This window comes from Buceros rhinoceros, unplaced genomic scaffold (genome assembly GCF_000710305.1).
Source record: "Buceros rhinoceros silvestris isolate BGI_N320 unplaced genomic scaffold, ASM71030v1 scaffold29844, whole genome shotgun sequence".
NCBI classification, from domain to species: domain Eukaryota; kingdom Metazoa; phylum Chordata; class Aves; order Bucerotiformes; family Bucerotidae; genus Buceros; species Buceros rhinoceros.
Window position 1 is genome coordinate 58,464 of NW_010409356.1, and position 12,935 is coordinate 71,398.

At 53.4% G+C, this 12,935-nt stretch overlaps 1 protein-coding gene across 1 annotated transcript in view; it reads left to right on the forward strand.

Annotated features, from left to right (window-relative positions):
* The window catches only part of LOC104492631 (astrotactin-2-like), a gene marked incomplete at its 5' end in the record, with an annotated part of 30,493 nt that extends 26,188 nt beyond the window's left edge, over positions 1-4,305 (forward strand). Inside the window, one exon of the mRNA XM_010135215.1 lies at positions 3,839-4,305. Coding sequence (XP_010133517.1) covers positions 3,839-4,076 — 238 coding nt within the window. The remainder of the gene's footprint in view (positions 1-3,838) is intronic.
* Between the last annotated feature and the right edge of the window lie 8,630 nt (positions 4,306-12,935).

The following is a 12,935-nucleotide window of genomic DNA, read 5'->3' on the forward strand; positions in this document are numbered from 1 at the left end:
AAACCCGGCAACCAGGCAGCCACGCTTTCCCTGCAGCAGTCCCAAGAACCTCCTCCTCCCCTCCAGCGCAGGTATCATTTCTTCTTTGCATCTTCACGCTGGTTCTTTAGTACCTTCCTCCTAGGTGAGGTAGGGCAGGCTTTCGCTGGCTCTGGCTATGTTTTCCTCCTGCAGCAGCCATCAGGTTGAGTGTTTGCTGTCCTCTGGGCGGCTGGGGCACAAATGTCCCTGCAGGAGCACCCCTGGGGATGGGCAGAGCAGGAGGCAACGTGCCTCATACTGCTGGGCATGTCCTTGCAGAGCTGAGGCTGGTAACCAGGGACCTTGGTGACTTGTCCTCTCTGCAATCACTGCATCACACTCCCTTGCAGTGGGTCTGCTGGTTCACGCAGGAGCCCTCAGAAAGTGCCCCAGCAGCAGACATCCATCCTCCTCCTCTTTCCTCCCCGCCACCATGCCATGAGGTACCGCAGAGGGAAGCAGCCGCGTAGAGCCGTCACTGTTTTTAAATCACCCTCTTCATCATTTGTGACTGCGCTGTGACCTCCTCCATCCGTCATAAGCGGAGACCAGAATCAGTCCCTGGCTGGCGCCAACAGAAAACAAGGGCCCCTGTGGCACATGTGGCAGATGGGAGGGCACTGCTGGCTCGTGCCAGCATGGGCTGTAGGGTGAGGGAAGGGGGCTGCTGTATCCCTTCGGGGGCTGCTGCATCCCTTTGGGGGCTGCTGCATCCCTTCAGGGGCTGCTGCATCCCTTGGGGGCTGAGTGCTCGGGGTCCGGACACAGGCATCCATGGGAGTGACTCCCCCCTCACTGGCTCCCCTACCACCCTCTCCTGATTTGCTGCCCGGCATAAATTACCATTTCTGGCAGGGATGAGGCCGGTCGGCATTTAGGAAGGTTTCATTTCCAGTATTTGAAAAGGTGGTCGCTCTGACCCGACAGCCCTCCGCAGGGAGCACTTGGGTAATACCCAGGGCTTGATTTATGGTGTTAAATTGGCAGCCAAGAACTGCTCCTGTAATTTATTACCCAGCCTTCACCAGAAAGCCTCTCTCTCTTTCTCACCCCTCCCTCACCCACTCTGTCTCTCTTTCTCCTTATTTTTTTTAAGAGGGAATAGCTGACAGCCGAAAGCTAAATCTAACATTTACACATGACTTCATTACCCCACTAAAAAAAAAAAAAATTACTCAAAGCAGTGAAACCCATCAAAACCGGGGCTTTGGCATTGGACACCAAAAACAAGGGGCCCGATTCCCTCCTTCCCTGTTACCCTGTCTCCTCCTTGACTGTGCTGCATCCTTGTAGGGCCAAGCCATCATGTGCCGCATCCCACCCTTAAGCATTGGTTCTTTCCTGGCACCGACTGTACCAAGCACAACTGCAGGTGCAGCAGGTGTGTGGAGACCAGCTCCGTGAGGGATCACAAACTCCAGCACATGAGCAGGTCTGCATGGGTTGTCTCCTGGACTCCTCGTTCATAGGACTGTTTACCTGGATAAGAGACCTGAGTATGTATCAGGAAACAAGGACAACATGGTGATTTTTTTCAAAATCCAGAAGATGAAGGAATTATGGTGAAACAAGTGATGAAAATGGGAAGGTAGAGCAGACCGAGGGACAGGAAGGCAAAGGCAGGTTGTGCAGGAGAGAAGAGAGAGATGGGTGAAGAAGGAAGGAGAGGAAGAGAAGAGCTTGGTCAGCAGACATGTAGGTGCGTGCTGGGGAGACCGCTCGTATGGTGTTACATCCAAGTCATGGCTACCCACCACTGGGGTCTGCCTCAAGATCGTTGTCTCTCATTGGCCACTCATTGTCTCTCCCCTCTTGCTATGGCTGGGAAAGGCCTTGTGGCGAGCTGGAGTGGGAACCAGTCAGTTGCTTGGTTGGCCTTCAGATGGACAACTTCCTCATGTCAGTGCCGTGTTCAGGTCCACGGACACCTGCATAAGCACGAGGAAATGGGCTGGGGAAGGGCCAATACCCCCTTCTGGCAGTAGCAGTGATTTACAAAAAGTAAGGGTGGCTGTGGAGCTATGGCCTTGGAGAGGTGCCAGTTCTCCTTTTTGAGGAGCAGGGTGTTCTGGCTAACTGCTGCCCACCCAAGCACTGTCAGCTCCCATAAAGCTCCATCCTATGAGCTGACCATGGGCCCTGTGCTTGCTCAGCCTTCCCTGAAAAAAAAAAAGGGAGAGTCATGGCAGATGTTAGGAGACAATTCCTGAGCACTGGGCAGGGTGATCACTGGAAGGATCACCAGCTCTTGGCTCTAAGAACAAGTCAGGCAGATATTGCAGCAAGGACATGGCACAGATGATGCCTTTTGGTCCCTTCCAGCACCAGATTTGCTGCAGTCTGTCAACTGTAATGACAGTCACTGCAGACTTAGATTTGCTGCCGAGCTGAGCTTTAATCAATCACTCAGTCTTCACTGAAAGCATCTCATGCCATCACAGAATTTCATAACTTCCTGGCGGCAAACATCCGGCAGTGAAGGACCTGTTCCTGGCAGGGTGTCAGGTCTTGACAAGCAGTGGGAGCTCAGATGCTGTAGAAGGGCAGGTGGCTGCTATGGAGAGTAGCATGAGGAGAGATGTTCTGTAATCTGGGCACAGCCAGCCCATGACACCGTTGTTGTATCTGTGTGTGTGTAGCTAACAAGGCTCAAATTGCCTAGCCAGGCTTGTCCGTATAGATTCAGTTGATGCGCAGATACTGCGTAGCGCTGTCCAGGACGGACCAACTCCCTTTGCTCTTCCCTTCCCCTGGAAAGCAAACCCGGAGCCTGTCACCCTGGGGAGGAGTGGGGAAGTTTGCCCTGGAGGAGCAGTGGTTTGTACAGCCTTTCCTCCAGTCTTCCTGCTCCAGAGGGAGAGGTCTGGAGGCGGCTGGGATGCCGGGATGCCCTCTTGCCTCTTGCCACTGTCTCTGCCCTCTGCTCTCGATGGGATGACTCTGGCCAGCCCTTCCCTGGCGTCCCATCCCCAGCGGTGCGCCCGCATCGGGCTCCCGGCTCTGTCCCCCGGCTGGTTGCTCCCAGCCCAGCCCAAACACCGCTCAGCTTTCATCATCCAGTAATCCCCGTGTTTATGCCTCGCTGACTGACAGCGCTGCCCCTGACATATCATTATCGGGAATTTACATTCCTGCAGGAACTGCAAAATCCCCCAGCGCCAAATCCAGAGCTTTCCTGTGGCACCAGAGGGAGAGGAAATAATCTGTGATCTTAAGACTTTCAGACCACTGAAGTAAACCCTCTTCCCCTCCCTTTGTTTGATTTAGCACTTTGCAGACTCCCACGAGGGGATTCTTGGTTTCTTAAGGGTTTATTTTGTTTTGTCTTAATATGTTGTGCTTTTCTTCCTCGCACTTCTCATGTCGATCCTTTTGGGCCATTTGTCTCCTGGAGGATTGGGAAAACAGGAGGGGGAGGGCTGGGCTCAGCAGTTGGGAGCGGTAAGGTGCTGGGGGGCTCACCAGGGTGCATGGGGCCAGCACATGTGCTGGAGCCTGCCAGGAGCACATGGTGGTGGTGGTGACTGTCTAGCCAGGGACAGACAGTGTCCCCAGGGCACCCAAGTTGCTCTGGTGGGTCAGACCTGAGTTCACTTCAGCCCGGTTGACCTGGTGCTGTGAAATAACAAATATAACCAAAACTTTGGGGTAAAGCAGAGCTTCTGTCCACTTGAGGCAGGAAGGACAATGTTTAGGCACTGGGTCTCATCTGTTCCCGTCACCAGACAGAGCCGGTGGTGGAACCCAGAGCTCCTGGCTCCGGGTCTCCTCTTTGCTTTGCCTGCGCTCTGTCTCCATCTCTGTTTGTCCCTTCCAGGAAGGCACACCTGATCCTGAGGAGGCTGGAGAAGGTCAGCAGCCACTGCTCGACCCTGCTACGCAGTGCCTACATCCAGAGCCGCACCGAGACCATGCCCTACTTGTTCTGCCGCAGCGAAGAAGTCCGGCCGCCCGGCATGGTCTGGTACAGCATCCTAAAGGACACCAAAGTAACGTGCGAGGAGAAGATGGTCTCCATGCTGCGCAACACGTATGGGGAGTCCAAGGGGCGGTGAGGGAAGGTGCGGGCCTGGAGCTGTGGGAGGCACAGGGACTCTGAGGAGTCGAGGACTCGTGATGTGCTGAGTGGCTGGTGGGGTTCGGGGTCGGGTGGTGGTCAGAGGGGGAAGAAGGGGACAGCGAGGCCAAACCGGACTTTCTCACGCAGACAGCAGAGAAACAAGAAATCAGCAAGTTGGACTTTAATTTCTTTTCCTTTTTTTTTTTTTTTAATTTTTCAAGAGGGAAAAAAAAAAGAAATTACTTAATCTGACTCAGCATAAAAGCCTCTCCTTTTTAATCTTTTCTTACTGAATTTCCTGGACTACACGCTCCAAAACCCTGGGAGAAGGAGATACCTGCTGGAGGCCAGGGCCAGGCAGAGGGGAGCAGCTGGGTGCAGGGTGACCCCCTCCCTGCCTACCCTGCCGCTGGGTAGGAGCTGTGAGGTGAGAGGCCCTGGTGCCGTGGTGGCCGAGGACACCAGCAGGAGGTGGCGGTGGTGGCCGGCGATGCCGCACTGCCAGCGAAGGTCCCAGAGGGGGACGCCAGGCAGGGGCCGGGACGCAAGGTGGACTTTTGTACCGCTCCGAGTCGACGGGCCGGCTCCGTGCGCAGCCTTCGTTCGCAAGGCTCCCGGCAGCTTGTGCTGTGCATTAAAGATTCATATTAAGTCCATCTTCGCTGCCTTCGTGGTGTTTCTTCCTGACACCGTCTCACCACTGCTTGGGCATTCGTAGGGTGTCCAGACTGGAGAAGGACTCACCACCGGCTGTTCCCATAGTGGGATGTGGCTGATATGAAGAACCGTATCTGGAAACCGATGCTGACCCCAAGAGCTGGACACATGGAGAGGAGGGAAAAGTGCAGCCTCTTTGCGTCGAGTCCTCTCTCTCCCCAAACCCAGCTTGGCCACTGGCTCCAGTGGGAGATGTGGAAGCCCCAGAGGGAAACCAGAAGCTAGAAAGACATGGAGAATCTGGTTTGGTTTACTGCCAGATGTGGGCTAGGCTGGCCAGGGATCCCTGTGGCTAGTGGATTTCTCAGCCTGGCAGCCAAACCAAAAAGTGCAGGAGGGTGAGAGGGGAAAAAAAGACCCCACAATCAGATCAGCTGAAAGCTATTGCTTTTTCTTTTTAAAGCAAAACAACAACCCTGGGGAGGGGAAAGGGGAATGGTGTGGTTTGAATGAATCCGTTTAGTCAGGCCAAAGCAAATAGTTTTGTTTAGTTTTTCAGGTTATTTAACCCTTTAACGTAAAAGCAAACAAGCAGGAGGTGAGTTTCAAAATGGAAATGTTTGGAAACCAAACAAAGGTGCAGGATTTGATGTGGAGGCAGTTCGCCAGAGACCTTTTTCTTCTTGAGCTAAACCTATTTGCCTGATTTGCACCCACTCAAGTAATTCTGATGGTTTCTCCCGAAGTGACCTCCCTCTTTGGTGTTGTCTTGTACCACTGTGGTGTTGCACACTGGGAAGGCCTCAGGTCCTGCTGGAGTCCACGAAAAGCTTGACATAGCCGCCTGTGGAACAAGCGCCAAAGCGTTGCAGGCCGCCTGAGGTCTTACTTTCCAAGCTAAATCCCTTTTTCTGACAGGGAGAGGACAGTGACATTGAGGGATCTGGGCTGTGGCCACTGTGTCACTTTTGTACAGCACAAAGCACAAGGGCCAGGGCCATGGAGGGACCACGATGCCACGTGTGTTCAAATCTCTTGGTCCTGGCGCTGCTGCTGCCCCTTACCCATCCCTTTGCCATGGTGGTGGGTTGGGAGATGAAGGAGATGACCATGACTTGCTACAGCCGAAAGCAGACACTGCATTTGCCTGTCAGGAGCTGCTGAGCCCCAGAGTGGCTCTCAGCCCCCGTCCAGCTCCAGCCAGGCCTGCAGCGGGTTTGTGAGCAGCAGGAAGACCAGTGGCTCCATCACCCTGCAGGACAGGTCCCCTGGACGCTCAGCAGGATGTGGCACACGCCGCCGGGACTGCCAGGGCAAGTCACTCAGAGCCCAGCCCGGCACCAGGTTGCACCTCCAGGAGCTTTGAAGCTGTCTTGTTTTCTCAAAGCTCTGGCCCCTTGCCGTGCCTTTCCCTGTATTTTACAAACATGGTGGTTTATTTTGTTTTTGTTTGTTTTTGCTTGGAGATGATTCATTTCTCTTGAAAGCCCCGTGCGATGGGGAGCAGCTCTGCGGTTTCAGTGCCGGCTGGAGCCGGTGTTGACCGATCTGACGGACAAATTGCTTGTGTTTTCTGTAACGCCGCTGGCAGGACTGGAGGCAGTGGGAGGTGTGATGGAGCTAATGCTACTAGTGGGATTCCTGACTGTCATGAGCGTGGTGCTAGGATGCGTTAGGAACAGGAGATGCCAGCCAAAGCACAGGGCGGCAGGCGGGCTGCGCAGCAGCGCATCGTTCCCTGCTGTGATACGGTGAGCTCCCCACCATGGTGTCTGTGCTCCTGGGATACCCAGCCCAGCAGCCACCCTTGGCAGAGCTCAGGGGAAGGGGCAAAGCCCACAGCACGGGGCCTTTTAGCTGCAGACGGCGATGGAAAGGAGACCTTCAACTCTGGTAAGCCCCAACTTCTGCTGGGAACAAAACACGAGCAGCAGAGGGACAGGCTGGCTGTCCCCCCAGCTCCTGTCTGCTGCAGAGACCAGGGGCTTAATTCTTGCTGCTTACCTTGGAAGGCTGCTGAAGAGCTGCGCTTCGCATCCTTGGTGAGGCTGGCTGCTGTGTGCAGGTACGTGTACAGAGCGAGGTGTGTTAGCCTGTGCTAATATGTACACAGCAGGTGGAAGAGTCTGGACTCCCGGGCAGGAAGGCTGTGGAGTTTGACAGCTATTAACCTGTCGAGAAGCACACCTAGCTCCCAGATCAAAGCAGGAGGAGCCTCTGGCCAGTGATGCTACTCGGCACAGCGTACCCAAGCCAAACAAAACTGAGGAATTCGTCGAGGTTACACATCCTCCGTCGCGCAGCTGAAAGGAAGGGTCTGTATTTTCTCCCTGGAAACTTTGCAGAATGTAACCCTCTGGCTTTCAAGATAAACAGTTGTAGTCACAGCTGAGCAATGCTGGCAGATGGACCCATGCCCCGTAGTGGGCACATACACCCCCCTCACACCCCCACCCCTGCCATTCCTCTGGCTCCCTTGGGGAAAGGGGATCCGTGCTCCAAAGCGAGTTGCTGCTGTCCAGGAGCTGGTTCCTCTAGCCAACCCGTACCCCGACTTCGCTGTGCCACTGGCTGGGCTTTGGCAGCCCTCCAGCCAATGCCGTCCTGGGTGGGGAAAGCACCAAGGGGTGGATAAAACTTGAAAAGCGAGTGGGAGAGGGGCAAGAAGTCGCCATCATCCAGGTTTAATAGATAAACTCCCCATAGTCATTTGCAAAGCTGAAATTACTTGCCTGATGGTGTGAAGCAGCGAAGGGTGACCTGGTATCAGTGGCTCCTGGATGGAGTCACCAGCTTCAGGCTGAGTTCAGGTCAAAAGGAGCAGCCTTCTCCATGTGCCTCTGCGGTGGGTGCATGTGCAGGTAACGGCATCGATAGAGCAGTCGTGGGTGTGTGCAGGGCATCTGCTGCTCCCTGCACAGCCCGGCCCTGCTCCCACCATCGAGGCACCCCCACCCAGCACCCCATGAACTCCAGCTTGGGCCTGGGAGCTGGTTCATCTGCAGAGGCTGCTCACTCTCCACTGTACGTTTTTTCACAGGCTTCCTGTTAACAAACATTTACTGCCACTGTCAGCATCCCATGAACATCCCAGCGGGCACACACCCTTCTTAAGAGCACCCCAAATCTGCCCCTTGTTTGGCAGCTCAGAGCTGGTGACAGCCGCGTGTCCCCTCCAGGGGCTGCGTGGCACTGTCCCCTCCCGAGGAGCAGAGCAGCCCTGAACAATCCCCATTGTCCCCACGGCCATTGTTCCCCGCCGCCCCCGGCCGGGCTGGGCTGCAGCTGGCACGGTGCACAGAGGGGCTGATTGTTGGGGCTGCTGTGCCGGTGGTGACACGCCGCTTTGGACAGCTTCTTCCCAGGGCAAAAGCCTCTGGAGTCAAGTGCTGTGTTTGCTCCTTTATTTATTTGGTTGGTTTCTGCTTTCCCTCTTCTTTTTTCCCCTCGGTTGGATGAGGCTGGCTCGGCTGAGGCCGGGGAATAACCCAAGGGAGTGCCTGAGGCTGCTCAGCATGGGCAGCCCAGGTCCTCTCCATCATGGGGGTGCCTGGGATGGGCAAAGTCTCGCAGTGACACTTGTGCTTAGCCATGAGAACACTCTGTGGTGTGACGGATGCCTCAGTGGCCTGCAAGTTCACATCTGGTTGCTCTGGGAGGATGTAAACTGGGCCAGAGGCAGGATTAGCTCTCTAGATGCTGAGCATCACCAACGTGGATCAGTTTGTGCACTGCACGACACAAAAGAAAAGGTTTCCCGCTTTTTTTCCTTGCTAAGCACGCTTGGCCTGTCTGCCTCTCCCAGGGTTGGTGGCCATGGCATTGAGCCAGGAGGGGCCATGGCTCATAGTCCCACCATGGTGGTGGGGACATGCCCTGGGCATTTCTGCCCTTGCAAGTGCCATTCATGGTGCTCGAGGAGCGGTTTGAGTCAGCACAGTGTGCTTCAGTTTTGGCATTTTGTGTGGTGCTCTAGGGGTCAGGGGCTTTAAGTGCTTGGGTGGAAGGTGTGAGTGCTGCAGTATTAGTGTGTGTGCAATAAAAAGGATTCCCTTTCCCATCCCTGCTCCTGCCCACCCCCCTGTCTCTCCAGGCCATTCAGCAGCCGCTGCGGAGTGGAGCCTCAACCTTCCAGGAACACAGTGGGATCAGGGATCAGGAAAGACCATGTTTTAGGGTGAGGTTTTGAAAAGAACTTGTTTAGTTTGAGCATATGTGCTGTGAGGTGAATGCCCAAAGACAGAGCTGGGCTGTGAGGTGCAGCCAGAACCATCCCATATTTCAGCGCCTTCATCAAAAATGCCAGTGAACCTGAGGGAATCCACCCTGTGGGCTGGATGATGCTACAGGGGAGCAGCAGCGAGCTTAGACAGGGGCTCTTCGGCTTCTCGCTCCCTGAAAGGAGGTTGGAGGTTGTCTGTGTGTGTGTGTGTCAGTCTCTTCTCCCAAGTCACAAGTGACAGGATGAGACGAAATAGCCTCAAGTTGTGTGTGTCTCTTGTGTGTGTGAGTGAGCAGATGTGCACACATCTGCCAGCATAAGCAGCGTGATCACTCGTGTGAGGTTCGGATGCCCTTGCTTACATCAGCAGGAGTTTTGTTCTACACTCATGAGCAGTTCGCTTTATAGCCCAGGCTTTCTACAGAGGCTTTTTTAAAAGCCTTTGTGTCTTCCTGTCCAATAGTTCAACGTCACGGTTCCGTGTTCCCGTCACCACCATCACCAGGGCCATACTTGTTTGAGCAGCTGTGGCTTTCAGCCGGGAGAGGACTTTGCCATACGAATTCACAGCATTTTCCCAGCTTTCACATGTGATTAATGCAGCCATCTCCTTTTGAGTTCATGCTGCCAACGGGAACTGCGTCTGCTTCACAAGGGCCTCGCAGTCACTGCAGCATGTGGGACTCTCGAAGAGGCTGGTGGCCAGGCTGGGTGATGCTGAGTGTGTCACGAGGAGGGTCACCAGACAGCAAGGTGACCAGCATTACTGCCACAGGGCTGAGCTACTAAAGATCCTCAAGCTGCTACTTCCTCACTACGTCTCAGCCACATTTAGCATCTGCTGGTGGCCACAAGCCCTGTTGCCATCTTGCAGGACAGTGGCTTCAGTCCTTAATGCATGCATTGATTTTTTTTCCCCCTCTCTTCAGCGATTGATTTCCAGCCAGACACATAATCTGGACATAGAAACTGCTGGTTTGACTGTGCATTTTGATTGATTGTGCTCAAGTGGTTGTGCACACGTGGGAGGAGCGGGGTTGAACAGAGCCCAGCAGCCAGAGCTGCCCCCTGGGCACTGGCTTTATGGGGTGCTCCTGTCTTAAGGTGCTTATTAAGGCTTAACCAATAGTTCCACACACAGCCTATCGATTTGTGCAGTGCTAAAGACTCACGGAACGGGTTGGAAGGGACCTTCTAAGGTCATCCAGTCCAACTCCCCTGCAGTGAGCGGGACATCTGCAACTCGGCAGGGTGCTCAGAGCCCTGTCCACTGTAGCCACAACCCATTTAAGACAGTGTTTATGGGCCTTTTTACCTACAGTGTGCTCTATTGATGAGGCTGTCTGCGATGCGCTTATATCTGATTAATAATGCATCGACCGTGGACAAGGATGGTACAGCAAGCACGATGCGCTCTTGCTTGTGCTTTTTGTCTCTTGCTCTCTGCTCAATATATTGCAGTGGATTTTGACAGTTAAAGTACAAAACATATTTTTACTGACTCAATGCCAGCATAAAAAAAAAAAAAAAATTAGTTCTCATCCTTCGATCTATTGCCCTCAAATGTCCCACAGAGTGTGTGGTGTGGAATTAATTTATTGTTCACTCCACAGGCTGTTTACACACTATGGTGTTAGTGCCGCACTTTTAAAGGGTTTCAGACTGGCAAATGGAGCTGGCTGGCAGGAGAGGCCAGTGCAGATGCAAAGAGAAATGGGTCACAGGGAAAGCAGAGCTGGTATTTAACACTCCTTGTCCTCTGCGCATGCTCCCAGCCTCTGGGTCTTCCCAAGCCTTTCCTGGGAAGTTAAATCATCACTGAGTTTGCAAGTTAACTGGGTTAAAAATCACTCTCTTTAAGGTCAGGTGTCAATGACTTGTCAGGGTTAAATAGCATCTATGCTTGAGCATCCTCAGGGTTTGGAGCTGTCGATGCTGATCAGTTCTCCTTTGGAAGCCGAATCAACACAGATTCCTCAGCTCAACAGCATAAAGGCCCTTGCCTTGCCTGCCACAGCAGGGGCAGCGCGGGTGGCAGGCTGCGTCCAGCCCCAGCCCTGGTGTGGGGTGTCCCACTGGGGCAGTAACAGGGGTGGGGATGGTATTGGCAAGGGGAGGCAACGTGGCAGGACCAGCTGTGGGCTGCCTGCCTGAGCCCTGGGCTGCTGCAAGCTTTGCTGGAGCTGCAGCTCCTCCAGCCCAGCCGCCTCTCCACAAACGCCTGTCATAGCCACAAGAAGCTGCACTTTTGGTGTTGAATGACCAAAAGTTTCTTAATCCAGTTCGGGTTATTTCACATGTTAGCACGTTAGCCCTCTGGTTGGAGTCCGTGCCATCCCTTTTGGACCGCTGCGTGCCTGTGAGCATGCAGCTGAGCCGTGTCCATCACTGTGCTGGCCAAAAGGATGTCCCTGGGTTGCAGAGCCTCGTTAGCCAGGAGAAGGACATGCACCTTCGCTGCAGGTGAGGCAGCTCCAAGGTGGGGCTGGGACGAGGACAGGCTGGAACACTGTGTGTCTTTATACTGGGCACGGGGCTCTCTCATCTCTAGGCAAGCCTGAGCTTACCATGAGCTGTCCATGGGGTGGGGGGGACCACAAGCCCAGCTACCGCTGGAGACGGCCTTATCTTTGTCAGTGTGTTTTCTTGTGCATCCAAAGGCTTTGTGCAGCAGGACATTCAGCTCTGTGGTTGCCCAGAGCTTTCAGCCTTCCTTCCCTCCTAGGTCATACCCCCGAGTCAAGGCAAGTTCCCATTGGGACTCATTTTCTAGATGACCACATTCTGCATGAGATGGAGAGGGTGAGCAGAGGCCATGGACAACTTTTTTAAAAAAAATCCCCTTAAAATTAGAAGCTTCCAACTTTCAAATTTTCAAGCATCTCTCACACCAAAACCCACCCAGGCACCAGCCTGCCCTGAGTGAAGCAGGACCTGAATTGCCTTGGTAGCACCAAACCTGCTGGAGGTGAAGCAGGCTCTTGGGGTGTCGCATGGCTCTGCCGGCGCTGCCTCCCTCCACCCTCTCCCATCAGGGCTCTGTCCAAACACTGCCATTTCCAAACTCCTGCCCAAAACTGACATGCTGGAGCCCACCATGTGCACAGGGTGGCCCTGGGCAGCTGTGCAGCCAGATGTGTGACCCCACCGCCATGCTTATCCCCCGCCCCAAGGTACCCAGCGATGCTTGGGGCCAGCCCGACCAAAAGCAAAGGAGACGCGGCGAGAGCGAGGGGTCCAGTTCAGAACTCTTTAATACAAGCTTATACTGTTTGTGTTTCCCATTCTCTGTTCTCCCTGTGCACAGGGTGGCCCTGGGCAGCTGTGCAGCCAGATGTGTGACCCCACCGCCATGCTTATCCCCCGCCCCAAGGTACCCAGCGATGCTTGGGGCCAGCCCGACCAAAAGCAAAGGAGACGCGGCGAGAGCGAGGGGTCCAGTTCAGAACTCTTTAATACAAGCTTATACTGTTTGTGTTTCCCATTCTCTGTTCTCCCAGCATCTGGGGACATTAACCCTCATACGTGTGTGAGCATGTGTATGAAGATATATACAAAATCACACAGTTAAATATTTAAGCATACAAGGTATTATATATTTATATAATATAGAACTTTAGGGTATAGGAATCAACAATGGCAAAATATTTCTGATGAATCTGATGTAACTTTTGTGTGTGTGTGTGTGTGTGTGTGTGTGTGAAACATAACCTGTTTTTGAAAGACCAGAGGAAGTTGTTGCTTCTTAAAAGAAAAAAACCTGTATAAAGAAATTCTGTGAAAATGGTTTAAAAAACATCATGAACCAAAAAAAGGACAACTGTTAAAAACTGTATTGAAAAAAAATAAATTAGATGAACAATTGTGTAAATATAAATTAAAAAAGATGACAATCTTAATAAATAAGCTTTACTATTTACATCTTTATATATTGCTTGGAGACTTAAATTAGATCCGTTAAAAACAAACGAACGC